This window comes from Helobdella robusta, assembly GCF_000326865.2.
Source record: "Helobdella robusta unplaced genomic scaffold HELROscaffold_24, whole genome shotgun sequence".
In the NCBI taxonomy this organism is placed as follows: Eukaryota; Metazoa; Annelida; class Clitellata; order Rhynchobdellida; family Glossiphoniidae; genus Helobdella; species Helobdella robusta.
In genome coordinates, this window is record NW_008704261.1 from 2,195,644 (window position 1) to 2,211,143 (window position 15,500).

General features: G+C 37.2%; 2 protein-coding genes across 2 annotated transcripts; both read left to right on the forward strand.

Annotated features, from left to right (window-relative positions):
* Nucleotides 1-1,561: 1,561 nt before the first annotated feature.
* On the forward strand, nt 1,562-3,636 carry HELRODRAFT_172777 (hypothetical protein; the record flags this gene model as incomplete). The annotated part of the gene is made up of 3 exons (XM_009019416.1): nt 1,562-1,648; nt 2,455-2,649; nt 3,214-3,636. 3 exons carry the CDS (start codon nt 1,562-1,564, stop codon nt 3,634-3,636), a joined length of 705 nt encoding a protein of 234 aa, XP_009017664.1.
* Nucleotides 3,637-8,461: 4,825 nt separating this feature from the next.
* On the forward strand, nt 8,462-11,304 carry HELRODRAFT_172778 (hypothetical protein; the record flags this gene model as incomplete). Its single annotated transcript, XM_009019417.1, has 2 exons — nt 8,462-9,412; nt 10,894-11,304. 2 exons carry the CDS (start codon nt 8,462-8,464, stop codon nt 11,302-11,304), a joined length of 1,362 nt encoding a protein of 453 aa, XP_009017665.1.
* Nucleotides 11,305-15,500: the final 4,196 nt, after the last annotated feature.

Here is a 15,500-nt window from a genome sequence, read left to right on the forward strand (position 1 = left end):
AATGTGCATTTGAATGCCGACGTGGTTGAGTGACGTTATAGCAAATAAAATCAAATTTAGTCAGACGCTTGGCTTTTGGTGTCATTCGTCAATGATTTGGTTTTAACATACATTATTATTATTATTATATAGTTCAAGAGTCAATTGAAGACATATCTTTTTTCCTTGTAGAAAATTGCCATAGTTGTATAGCGCCTATGAGAATGTTTTTAATAGGCGCTATATAAATGATCATATAATAATATAATGATAATAATAATAATAATAATAATAATAATAATAATAATACATACATACATACATACATACATAGATACATACATACATACATACATACATACATACATACATACATACATACATACATACATACATACATACATACATACATACATACATACATACATACATACATACATACATACATACATACATACATACATACATACATACATACATACATACATACATACATACATACATACATACATACATACATACATACATACATACATACATACATACATACATACATACATACATACATACATACATACATACATACATACATACATACATACATACATACATACATACATACATACATACATACATACATACATACATACATACATACATACATACATACATACATACATACATACATACATACATGGATTGTTTTAATTTCCCGATTATTTTGCTAAATTCATAGATTTTAAATTGTTTTCATAGATGATTTTTAGGGCCATCGGCTGTAAATTTGTCCCGGGTTTGTTTTTCCGTCATTTTTTATCGTTTTTCTATCCTGCCTCGGCCAATTTTCTCGTTTTTTGTTTTTTTTTATCAATATTATAATTTATTCACAGCTCATAGCTGCTACAGGTCACCGGCCTGCGCCAGGTGTGAGCTGTTTTTATTATTATCGGAAAGTTCACTACATTTTAACTTATTTGCCTTCTACCGACATTTATTTTTAATTTACTTTTGAAATTAAAATTTAAAGTTTAAATTAAAATTTATTTATAAAAAAGAAATGTCCTAAACCAATTTTTAAAATTTGTGTAAAAATAAAATAAACTATAAGGGAGAGATTGGGCCAAAGTTTGCTGCAATAGTTGTCTCCTCCCACACTGTTACCTAGGTTTTTGTATTCACTCATTCACTCATTTGCTCACTCACTCATTCATACATCAATAAAAAAAAGAAAAGAAAAAAAAATAAATAAAAGTTGAAACACTGGTTAAATATTTAAAGATAATTCAGTCATTCATCCGTTCGCTCGTTCATTCATTCCGTCACTCATTCATGTATTCATTCATTCATCCATTCGTTTGGTTGTTTATTCATTCATTTATTTATTCACTCACTCATTCATTCTTTTTTTTCTCTCACTCGTCCGTTCAGTAATTAGCTCATTCATTCCCCCATCATTCACTCATTCATCCGTTTGTTCGCTGGCCCGTTCCTTTGGTCATTCGCTTGTTCATTCATTCACTCATCCATCCACCCCACTTGATTTGTTTTCTTTCCCTCGTTTCATGGTTGTTTTTAATCACATATGGCTCCAACGTTACAACAGTGCCCCGTCTGCTTTAACCACTATAGAAGCACTCCAGACGGGAAGTTATGTCGGCACGGAGGTAAAGTGAAAGGACAGGAATGCTCGGGGTGCTTGCCAGGAATGACAGGAATGCTTGCCCACTCTCCGTCCGCCGGTTCTTTTTTGGAGGCCGGCTAATAGCTTTAAATAAGAAAGACGGAGGGGTTAGACCGATTGCGGTCGGGAACGTTTGGAGGAGGTTGGCCGGCAAATGTGCCTTGGCCCTGGTCGTGGTCGAACTCAAGACCAAGTTCTACCCGACTCAGTTGGGTGTCGGGATTAAGGGTGGCGCTGAGGCCGCTGTTCATGCGGTTCGAAGATTGGTCACCGACCTCCCCGATCAATGGGAGTTTCTGAAACTGGACTTTAAAAATGCCTTCAATGACTTGAGAAGAGACTCGATGTTGGAGGCTGTCAAACTTTTTTGCCCCAATATCTATAATTTTTGCCATTCTGCCTATGGCGGAGTCTCTTCCCTCGGCTACCACTCTTGGGTTGTAGAATCGTCCGAGGGGGTACAGCAGGGTGATCCCCTTGGTCCTTTGTTGTTCGCACTAACTCTTCATCCACTCTTAGAGAAAGCTTCGTCCACTTTCGTTTGCGCTTATCTGGATGATATCAGCATAGCTTCGGACGGTCCAACTCTGGCCGATAGCTACGAATATTTGAAGCATAACTCCGCTGCAATTGGTTTAGAGTTAAACATTAAAAAATGCGAACTTCACTGCCAAAGTTTATTTCAGGTGCCACATGCGCTGGCTGAAATACCCAGAGTTGGTGCATAAGAACTGAGTTTTTTAGGCACACCCTTGGTCGAGGGTGATTATCAAATAAAGTTTTTTGACCAAAAGCTCTCTGAGCTTAAATTCACCCTGGGTCGTGTTTCCTATCTTTCGGCCCATGATGCCTTGACTATTATCCGCAATGCTCTCAGTTTGCCCAAATTGATGTACTTCCTGCGTACATCTAAACACATTGACCCTTCAAAATTGGGCGAATTTGACGGAGCCCTGCGCACCGCCCTGTCGTCGATTTGCAATGTTCAAGTGACCGACAGTGGTTGATCCCAGGCTCAGCTGCCGGTGCGATTTGGTGGGCTGGGGTTGCTTAGCGTGGTTCAGCTGGCTCCCGTTGTTTATAATTCTTCTGCCGCTGCCACTCTCGACCTGCAGTCTTTTCTGCTCCACCGGTTTTTTCGTTGCCGCAATATTCTTCCCCTAGTGTCCGCCCCGGGGGACCGTACGCACGTCCAAATTTTGAACGAAGGATATAAAAAAATCTTTCAAAATTTGTTGTCTTCATGCGGCGACGACTTTTCCACCGCTCGTTTGTTGGCCATGTCCAGCGTTGCCAGCTGTGGGTGGTTGAGATCGTGGCCTAACACCTCTGTGGGCACCAGGCTTGACGACGAGTCTGTGAGATTTGCCATTGGCTTCAGACTTAGCCTGGTCATTCAGAATAAATACACGTGCCGATGTGGCGCAGGGGCGGACGAGTTTGGGCACCACGGTTTGGTTTGTCGCCTGGGTGGGGGCCGTCAACTACGTCACTCAGCGCTAAACGATTACATTTGTCGGCTCTTCTCCAAGGCTTCAATCCCGGTTCTCAAGGAACCATCCGGCATTTCTGCGCATGATGGTAGGCGCCCGGACGGATGCACACTAATACCTTGGAGAGCCGGCAGATGTTTGGCGTGGGATGTTACGGTCCCTGGCACTCTCGCCGAACGATACGTAAACCTGACAAGTAAAGAATGCGGTTTGGCCGCGGCCAGGACAGCGGACGAGAAAATGAAAAAATATGGGAACGCCTTCCCCTCGATGGAATTCTTGCCAATATGCATCGAGGTTCTTGGCCCGATGGACCCCAACACCCTTAAATTTCTTAAGGAAATATGCGAAATGATCAGCGTCAGATCAGGCGACAGCAGGGAATTGTTTTTCGCAACTAACTACATTTCGTGCTTGTTGCAGCGGTTTCTGCGTGTCTGTGTGCTTGAAAATATCCAACTGAATGCCGACATGTGCAATTAACGACAAATCAAAGTGTTAATAGATTTGTTACTTGATGTTTGACGGTTCAGTGTCACTCATCATGTTTTGGTTTTAACATACATACATACATACAGACATACATACATACATACATACACACATACATACATACACACATACATACATACATACATACATACATACATGCATGCATGCATACATACATACATACATACATACATACATACATACATACATACATACATACATACATACATACATACATACAAACATACATACATACATACATACATATACATTTTTACAGCTGCTAGCTGTTGATCAATTGTTTTTTGCTGTTGATTTTTGGCGATTTTTCGAGTCGTTTTTGAGTATTTTCGGTTGACTTTTGGACGGACTATTCAGTTTAGTTTCAGAGAATTCAATTTTTCGGTTAATATCGATATTATAGGGGTTTTTGTTAATTTTTTAAGTTGAATTAATTTCCGTTTTTTAGTATACTCGTTTTAAGCTGCGTTGTACAATATTCAGGTTGTTGGTGATTGGACAATTGCTAGCATGCCGAAAGCTAATGATAGAGTGTGCACTTGTTGTAAAAATGAAATTAAAAGAACTGAAAAAGAATTCCAATGCAGTTCATGCAAATTTCATGTGCACACAAAGTGTGTAAACATATCTGATTCCTATTTACCTGTGTTTAAAATGAAACATGTGAAATTTCATTGCGATGGATGTCTGGAAATTTTCGAAAATTTTGACAATGCTTTAGTAAATGTTGATAGACATTTTGTAAAATTTGCAGTTGAAATTGCTACTATTCGCAAATCAAACAAACAGCTCATTTCTGAAGTAAATTAAATGAAACAATTGTTGAATAATTTGGGAAAAGATAGTGTGGCCGTCGGTCCTGAGTTTGCCAAAGAAATGGATATAATGAAAAAAGAGTTGAAGGTGAGCTTTGCTGATGTTGTTAAAGGTGAATTTTAAAATGAAATGAAATCCGTCAATACCGAGGTCATGAATGTAAGTAGAAAATTAGATGAAGAGAGTGAGCGGAAAAAGAGAGAAAATAATATATATTTGGTCTTAAGGAACAAGGTACAATATTTGAGGAAAAAAATGTTGTTTTAAAAATATGTAAAGAATTGTCATGTGATTTAATTGAAAATACTAATGATTTCAAAATAAGTAGACTGGGAATAAAAGGTGAGTCACCACGGCCTATGTTGGTTGCTGTCAGAAATAGCAATACCAAAACTGCCATCATGAAAAATTTGTTCAAAATCAAATCATTTGATTCTGATTTGAATAAAATTATAATTAGACATGATTTGACACCCCAGCAAAGACTGTCGTTAAAAAAAATGATTGATAAGGCAAAGGAAAACAGGCGAATGACCATACGGGTTTTTTATACAAGGTCAGGGGAAAGCTGGGGGAATGGAGAATAGTAAAATTCAAAAAGATGGAGTTAATTTAGAAGGTGTAAAATCATATAAATATAGTGTTGGGTTGGTTAATAATGGGGTTAAATTTGGGTTATTAAATATTAGGTCAATTATTACTAAATGGGGGGATGTATATCAATTATTAATGGAGGGTCTGGATATTTTTGTTATCGTTGAATCTTGGCATGGTTCCTCTGATCATATATCGGTGAAAATGCCAATTCCACCTGGATATATATTTGTTGATTATTTAAGAGTAAATGATCCATACCATGGGGGTTAATAATTTTTTTTCGAAATTGTTACAAATTTGAAAAAAAAATGTACCTGTTTTTTCATCATTTGAGGCACTTTGTTTTCCCTTGACAATTGATAAAGTTAAAAAACTTTTTTGGCGATGTATCGGCCTGGCTTTGTAATGATATCTTCATTGTTTTTTGAGGAATTGTCTTCAATATTAGAATTTGTAACATCACTATGTGATAAAGTAATTTTATTGTGTGATCTCAATATACATGTTGAGAAAAGTGATTGTGGTCACACTATCCACCTTAATAATTTATTTGATTTGTTTCTAATGCGTAATGTCATAAATGAGCCTACGCATAATTCAGGAGGTATACTAGACCTCATCGTGTCTGGTTATCAAATGTCGGTTAATGATATCAAGATATATCCGAGTGGGATACACTCGGATCATAGTTTGATAACGGCGTGTTTGCCTATATCACGTCCGCTTTCTCGTAAGATGAAAAAATCAGTGCGCTCTTGGAATCGAATTGATAAAAATAAATTGATTTCATTAATTCAAGAATCACCAATTGTTAAATTTGTGATATTATTGATGCAAATGAAGCTGCTGAGCTATTTAATAATGAATTATTAAAAATTGCTGATGCTGTTGCACCGATTCATATAGTTGAAACAAAAATTGTGGCGACTGCACCATGGTATGATGGTGAGTGTCGTAAGATAGGGCGTGATTGTCGAAGGGCAGAAAGAAAATATAGATTACATTATAGAATGGGGGACAAAAAATTGTGGGTTGAATCAATAAGGTTAAAAAACAACAATTTCAGGGAGAAAAAAGAAAATTATTGGAAAAAATTGGTTGATGAAAATGGTAATGATCCTAAAAAGTTATGGAGAATTTTAAATAAAATTTTATGTAAAGAGTCATCAAATGATTGTATTATGACCCATACAGCTAACGATTTTGTTGAATTTTTCATTAATAAAATTGAAGGGATAAAAAACAATATAACTGTAGCTGGAGAGCCTACTATAAAGTGTAGGTCTAATGTTGACATAAAATTTTGTGAATTTTCGCGGGTATCGCAGTCTGAAGTTAGAACCTTTGTGATTAGTTCTCCGTCAACCTCTTGTATAATTGATTGTATGCCTGCTAATATTTTTAAACAATATATAGATTATTTTTTGCCCTATTTTACGAAATTAATTAATTTGTGTCTGTCAACAGGCACATTTCCAGCTGTTTATAGGCATGCAATTATTATTCCTCTTCAGAAGCATGCGTCTTTAGACATGAATGAACTTAAAAGTTTTCGACCTGTCTCGAATTTAACTTTTATTTTAAAGGTTTTAGAAAGAATTGTTCATAAACAATTTTTAAAGTATTTAAATGATAATAACTTTTTGCCGAATAATCAATCTGGTTTCAGACGCTTTCATTCGACGGAGACGGCCTTGTTACAGGTATTGTCGGAACTTTTTGAGGTTTCTGATCGCAATCAGGTCTCTCTTCTGACTCTACTTGATATGAGTGCCGCATTTGACTGTGTGAATCATGATACACTGTTACGTCGATTATGTTTAAGTTACGGTGTCTGTGACTTAGCTTTGGAATTTTTCAAATCTTATTTGTGCAAACGTACCCAGCAGGTTTATTTTAATAATTCTTGGTCAAATACAGTTGATGTTTTGTCTGGGGTTCCCCAAGGGTCTGTTTTAGACCCGCTTCTTTTTACGTTATATATAGCCGATATTATGTATCTCGTTGATGAATTTTCTTGGTTATTGATTTTTGAAAAATGGCTACAGTTTTGAGTTTTAAAATAGATAAAAACCTATGTATGGGTGAACATATAAAGGTTTTGGTGAAATCTTGTTCATTTCAATTGTGGCAATTGAACAATTGAATCGAATTAAAAAGAGTTTGAACAGATCAACCATGGTTACTCTGATTCATTCGTTCATACATTCTAGATTGGACTATTGTAATAGTTTGTTTTATGGTGTTTCGAAACATGAGATTGCTAAGTTGCAGATGGTTCAGAATAGAGCTGTAAGAATTGTTGTTGGTGCTAGTCGTGTTGAACATATTAGCCCACTTCTGTCGGAATTGCATTGGTTGCCGGTCAACAAAAAAATTGTTTTTAAAGTCTGTGTTTTGGTTTATAGATGCTTAAACGGATTGGCTCCGCATTATCTGTCCGAAATGTTGATTGACAGATCATCGATTTCTTTAAAAACTGGCCTACGATCAGATCGGGGAAATTTGTTAGTTGTCCCGGTTACTAAATTAAAGATTGCATCACGTAGTTTTGCAGTTTATGGACCAAGGCATTGGAATGAACTTCCATATTTTTTGCGCCGGTCTGGTCTGACACTTCTCCAGTTCAAGAGTCAATTGAAGACATATCTTTTTTCCTTGTAGAAAATTGCCATAGTTGTATAGCGCCTATGAGAATGTTTTTAATAGGCGCTATATAAATGATCATATAATAATATAATGATAATAATAATAATAATAATAATAATAATAATAATAATAATAATACATACATACATACATACATAGATACATACATACATAGATACATACATACATACATACATACATACATACATACATACATACATACATACATACATACATACATACATACATACATACATACATACATACATACATACATACATACATACATACATACATACATACATACATACATACATACATTATGTACGTTACGTTACGTGAGCGATACGTTCGCTCAGCTGGTGTCGGCTTTCACATTTTAGTATTTCGCTAATTTTTAGTAATATTTCTGGTTTTTAAGGTTTTTGTTGCAATAATTTCGGTTTTTTTGGTGTGGTTTTTATTGGTTGTCGCTTTTTTGCCCTTTTTCGGATTAGGTTCCCGCCGTTCGGTTGGTTTTTTAACTTTTGTGGTCTTTTATAGCTGCACCGTACAATGCTCATTAATATTTATTTTTGTTTTCTCTATTTCATTCCCAGTTTTTCTTTTAATTTTTAAATTTATTTAAATTTAAAATTAAACCTTTTTATTTTCACCACAATTTTATTTATTTTATTTTATCACTGTTCACACGGTTTTATCTACTCGCTTTTGATTTTATTTCGTTGACGTAATGGCACCGGTCCTATACCAATGCACGGTTTGTTTAAATCATTATAAAATAAAACCGGACGGTAAACTATATCGACATGGAGGCAAAGTGAAGGGCCAGGAATGCCCTGGTTCGTTCAAGGCAGCTGACCAGCCTCCGGCTGGTTCATCTGCTTCCGCGCGACCGCCGCTTACCGCTGCACCTGTCATCAACCCTCATGTTGCTACACGCGGTTCTTCGGCGTCGGTCTCGGAGAGTCCCTCCCAAGTGGATTTTTTTCATGTTTTTGACAGGCTGACGGTCGTTTTGAGGACTGCCCATCTGTATGATCACGTTCCCAAACCGTGCAGAGACAAGGTATCTAAAGCATTGTCGGCTTTATTGACGGCCGTTTGCGATGATCCCTGCGACGCGGCCCATTGGTGCAGGCTCCAATGTTTTTTGGCATTTGTTTTGTTCAAGCCAACCAGGGGCGGTCGCAGGACTAATCAAGCCAATTACGTTATTAAACGGTTGGCCGAATTCAGTTCGACCGAGGTCGAGTTTATTGTAGCAAGCTTCAACACTGACCACAACACCAAACCGCGTAAGCACAATCCAAACAGTTGGATTAGTGCAGTAACCACTCGGATTGAACAGGGCAGTCTCTCGGCGGCCGTCAGACTTGCTTGTTCGCTCGCAGGCCTGGCGGAGAGCTCGCCTGAGACACTCGCTAAACTCAAAGCTATTCATCCCAGTGCTCCATTGAACAGGCGAGCTTTTCCCGCGCAGGAGCCGTCCAATGGTCGCGTTTCACCAGCCCAGGTGTTGACGGCTTTAAAGTCGTTTAATAATGGTTCATCGGGAGGCCTTGATGGCTTGAGGCCTCAGCACATAAAGGATTTACTTTCCGGTCCGACGCCCACCGATGAATTGTTAAATAACCTCACCCGGTTTGTAAATTTGTTGTTATCTGGGGTCTGCCCTCCCGCTGTTAGCCGTTTCTTTTTTGGGGGCCGTCTGGTGGCTTTAAACAAAAAAGATGGAGGGATCAGACCCATCGCGGTGGGAAATTTCTGGAGGAGGCTGGCCAGTAAGTGCGCTCTGGCGCTAGTGTTGGAACAGGTCAAAGCCAAACTCTATCCTATCCAATTGGGCGTCGGCGTGAAAGGTGGTGCTGAGGCGGCCGTCCACGCCGTACGTGAACTGATTTCAGCACTTTTAAAACAGTGGGGATTCTTGAAGATTGATTTCAAGAACGCTTTCAACACCCTGAGAAGAGACTCAATGTTAGAGGCAGTTAAGCAGCACTGTCCTCAAATTTATAATTTTTGTCATTCCGCATATGGCCGAGTCTCTTCTCTCGGTTACGACGCCTGGGTGGTTGAATCGTGCGAGGGCGTACAGCAAGGCGACCCTTTGGGACCGATGCTTTTTGCTCTAACCCTTCACCCGCTGTTGACGAAGTCATCCTCGGCGTTTGTTTGTGGCTACCTGGACGATGTCAGCTTGGCCGCAGAGGGCAACATCTTAGCGGACGACTTCCTGTCGCTGAGGGTCGGCGCTTCCATCATTGGTCTTGAATTAAACACAAACAAGTGTGAACTACTCGTAAATGACACGTTTCAAATGCACACGTGCTGGCTAATGTCCCTACAGTGCCTCATTCATCATTAAATTTTTTAGGCACTCCAATGATGGCCGGCGATCATCAGGACAGGTTTTTTAATAAAAAACTTTTTGAGCTAAGATTTGCCCTCGAACGTGTCTCTCTTCTCCCGGTCTACGACGCGCTGACTATCATCCGCGGCGCCCTCAGTTTGCCGAAATTGATGTATTTTTTGCGCACATCCAACTTTGTTAATGCGGCCATTTTGTGCGAATTTGAGGGTGCTCTGCGGGTGGCCCTCTCAGCAATATGTAACGTCGATATTACCGACAAGGGTTGGTCTCAGGCTCAGCTGCCGGTACGATTTGGGGGACTGGGGTTACTAAGCGTGGTTCAGCTTGCATCAATTGTTTATAAATCTTCCGCATCTGCCACGCTTGACCTACAGTCTGCCCTTCTTCAGCAATTTAGTAGCCTGCACTGTACTCCACCGACTCCAATCCAACCAACAGACCTTTCCCAGGGCAACATTTTGGAGGAAGCATATAAACGCACATTCAAAGAATTGCATTCCTCAAGCCCTGACTCGGCGACCTCAGCTCGCTTGCTGGCAGTTTCCAGCGAGGCGAGTTGCGGCTGGCTGAGATCTTTGCCCAATACGTCGGTGGGTACCAGATTGGACGACGAAACGGTCAGGACAGCCATTGGCTTCCGTCTGGAGTTGGCCGTTCAGAGTCGATATACATGCAGGTGCGGCGCGGAGGCGGATGAACTTGGCCATCATGGTCTTGTTTGTCGTTTGGGCGGAGGTCGCCAGCAGCGACATTCAGCCATAAACGATTTTGTGTACCGACTTTTCTCCAAGGCCTCGACGCACGACGGTAAGCGCCCTGACGGGTGTACCTTGATCCCTTGGAGAGCCGGCAGGTGCTTGGCGTGGGACGTTACCGTTCCGGGCACCTTTGCTGAGCGCTACGTGCAGCTTACTAGCAAAGAAAGCGGTTTGGCTGCAACCAGGGCATCTGACGAGAAGATCAAAAAGTACGACGGAGCTCTCCCCTCGATGGAGTTTTTACCGATTTGTATCGAAGTCCTCGGCCCCATGGACCGTAACACCTCCGGGTTTTTCAATCGGATTTGTAAAAATATCAGTATTAGGTCAGGCGATAGTAGGGAATATTTTTTTGCTATGAATAATATCTCGTGCATTCTGCAGCGGTTTTTGCGCGTCTGTGTGTTGGAAAATGTGGAGTTGAATGCCGACGGGGTTGAGTGACGTTATAGCAAATAAAATCAAATTTAGTCAGACGCTTGGCTTTTGGTGTCATTCGTCAATGATTTGGTTTTAACATACATTATTATTATTATTATTACAACTTATGTAGCGCCAATTAAAATGTAAAATTTATCAAAAGCGTTCTCAAAATGCAAAAACATAAACAATGTTAGGATGAAAACAAATAAGTCCTTAACAGCCTTCTAAATGTCAACAAATTCAGACCAGGATCCCGTAAATGGCTTGGGAGATTGTTCCATATCCTAGGAGCCAAAACAGTAAAATTTCTAGATCCTATTCTTAACTGGCTTGTCTGTACAATCAGGTAATTTGACTCATCAGATCGCAAATTGACATAATAAGGTGCCCTTCGTGTTGTTTTGTCTATCAAATATCTAGGTGCACAATTATTGATGCATTTAAAAATTAATACACAAGTTTTGAACAGAACACGATTTTTGATAGAAAACCAATGTAGTTGCTTTAAAATTGGTGAAACATGGTCGTATTTAAAGGCACCAGACACAACTCTAGCCGCACAATTTTGAATTGACTGTAACACCCAAATGATTTTTCTGGTAAGCCGTTGAACAAACTGTTACAATAATCCAAACGCGAATGAATGAATGCATGCATTAACATCTTAAGAGTATTTTCGTCTAGCGATTTTTTTATCAATTTCAACCTACGTAGTTGAAAAGTGCAAACTCTCATCAATGATTTTATGTGATGATCCAACGTTAACTTAGAATCAATGTTAACGCCCAAACTTGAAGCATTTGTACAGAATTCCACATTTCAATCTCCCTCTCAAGAAAAACTGATTCGTTACCAGCCGTTGCATCTCGAACTCGTTCAATTTTATCGTTAAAAAGTTTTAGAAAGCCATCACTAGTGTGCACCGTTTCAGTCTTATCAATATTGTCAACAGAGGCTTTGAAAAGTAGTTTATTTAGTGCATTCCATAATTGTTTTGGCCTGTTTCTATTCTCATTAACCAAATTTGACCAAAAACAGTTCTTTTTCTTGGCCAAAACCAACTTCTTTGATTTCAGTGCACTAATTCATTTATCTTTTCCATCACTTGACATTGAGTTCCTATAATTTCTTTCGACCTTTCTACAGAGTCTTTTATGCTCCCGACATTCATTATCATACCATGGCACCACAGAATCATGACGACATTCTACTCTGTGTAGCGGTGCAACTATATCTAAAATTCCTATAATTTCTTTCGAGCTTTCTACAGAGTCTTTTATGCTCCCGACATTCATTATCATACCATGGCACCACAGAATCATGACGACATTCTACTCTGTGTAGCGGTGCAACTATATCTAAAATTCTTCTTATTTCATTTTCAAATAGGTCAAACAACTTGTCAACATCTGTACCTGAACATGCTTTACCAATCGGTGAACCAATGACCAGCGAGATAAATTTTTTTCATCAATATGTTTCCACGATCTGATCACCCTGTAGCATTTACTGATTCGTTTCCGTTTAAAAGGCAAACAGCTTTAACCAGCCCGTGGTCAGAATATATTCCACTTGGATAAACCATTACATCAGAAATACACAAACCACTACTGGAAACAATCAAATCCAGTGTTCCACCTAAGTTATGAGTGGGTTGGTCGATCCAATTCTTCAAACAAAAATCATCAAATAACTCCAACAATGATCTGGTATGCGGACATTCTTCTCTATAGACACGAACATTGAAATAACCTACCAAGACAAGATCTGAAACCAGCAAGGACATATTTTCCAAAATAATCTAAGTTCCCTAATAAAATATTAATAATAATAGAACAATACAATACATACTATAAAAATTACACCAATTTGATCTGTGAGTGTTTCAACTGTTCTCTCAGTCTTGTTTAACAATCTCCAACTTGCAGCAAATGAGAAATTTTTTACTGGCCTTCATGCATAAATTGTATGCTTTCATCTTCATTAACTTCATCATACAATTAATAAAGTTCTAGCCAAACATCTCTGGCATAACTTAATGAACGAACTTTTTCATACGTTTCATCGGTCATATTATATTGGTTGACAGAATTATCATAGCATTACAATCTGCTTTATTGAATTTGTTCGAAGCAGTTTGATATTTTGCTATCTCATCTGAGTCATCGTTTAATTCATCTGGATTTTTAATTTGCCATTTACTACGTCCATTGCATCAGGAATGCCGCGTAGTATTACACAAACTCTTGATTTACAGTTCAACCAATTACTGTTGCCTTCTAGGTGTTTGATTTGCACTTTTGTTAGATCTATTTCTTCCTTGTCTTTCAATTTGAACTTTTTAATTAGAATCAAAATATCGACTTTAAGAGAATGAGGAAGCACGTGTTTTCTCTTCACTTCAGTCTTTAAAGAAAATCTTCCGATATTTCTTTATTCTAAATTTTTTTCGTCAAATCAATTAATTGTTAAAAAAACTTTATCTGGTCCCATAACCTGTTAAATTTCTTGATTTAGCCAAGAGAAAATAAATGTATATCATAATGTTTCAAAATAAAACATAAAACTTAACATAATTGTATCATCAAAAAGGAAAAATATTTTTATAGGAAGTTTTTGAAATCAAAGTCATTCATCGATTGTCTGAATTATATTAAGTATAAAAATTTATTTTTAAAGTTGTGTAAGGTTTTTGAAAATCTGCATTATTGTTTTTGTTTAATAAAGTAAAAAAATGGTAAAAAAAAACTTGGTCCATTTTGAAATCGTGTTTGGGTCTTAAAAATAAACCACCATCTTTTGTTATTAATTTAGGCAACGAAATGATTACAGGTAATTTGAGTCTCTGTAACTGTTTTAATAATAAATTTTCTTCTAATGTTGCTTATACATGTAATAACAATAGTACTTTATTTACAAAATTTAAACAATTTGGTCGTGTTAATATGATAAATTCATTTATTTTGTTTGATTGCTCTGAATTTGACATTCTTAATACTGTGACTAATTTTAATAACTCTTCTTCTTCTGGTGACGATTTCATTTCAAATTTTTTCTTAAAATCAATCATAACAAATATCATTTCACCTCTTTGTTATTTAATTAATTTATCATTTAATAGCGGTTATTTACCAAAATGTTTAAAAATTTCTAAAGCTATACCTTGTTTAAATCGGATGAACCTCATGATGTTACTAACTAACTATCGCCCTATTTCTATAATCTCTAGCCTAGCTAAACTTATTGAAAAAATTGTTTTTATCAGACTTACTAATTATCTTAACTCAAATAATTTATAAATTTCTAATCAATATGGTTTTCGGGTTAAACACTCCACCGAGTTTGCTATAGCCAACGTAGTTAACTTTATTTCAAATGATTTATAATCTAAAAAATTTTGTATCAGTGTTTTTTTTGACTTATCTAAAGCTTTCGATTCTCTCGACCATACTATGTTGTTGTATAAATTATCTAAGTACGGTGATAAAGACATTGCTTATAATTGGTTTATTTCATATTTAAAAGAAAGATATCAATACGTTCCGATTAATAACTCTAAATCTTCTCTTAATCCTAGTTCTACTGGTGTTCCCCAAAGCTCCATTCTTGGTTCTCTACTCTTTAATATTTTTATTAATGATTTTATTAATTTATCAAAAATTTTAATAATCATTTTATTTGCTGATGATTTTACATTTTATTATTATTCTTTAAAAATCAGGATCTAACAGACGCAGAAACTGTTACAGCATGCAAGGCAGTAGTACAAAATTATACAAATTAGTAAATAAATAAATACAAAAACGGAGAAAGAAAAATGTTTAAACATGAAAAATTAAATAAAATATAATAAATAATAATAATAAAATAAATAAAAGAAAAGAAATTGACAATAAATATAAAATGAAGTAATGGCATAAAAACGAAAATTAATAAACTAGATGATGACTTAGTGAGTTAGTGAGGTGATCGATAAATAAAAACTAGTTGTGTTAATGATAAAGTTTTATTGAGTGTTTGAGGTGTATTATGTTGAAAGTCTTTTCCTGATATGTAGATTGGGCGGCGACTTGATAGTTATGTTTGCGCTTACGAAAGTTGTGTGTTGTAGTTTTGATTGGTGGTAGTAGAGGATGGATGACGTGGTTGTTGTTATTTTCTATTTTCTTGAACAGCTTTGAATCGAGTGTGTTGAATATCTGAGTGACGGTAGGATA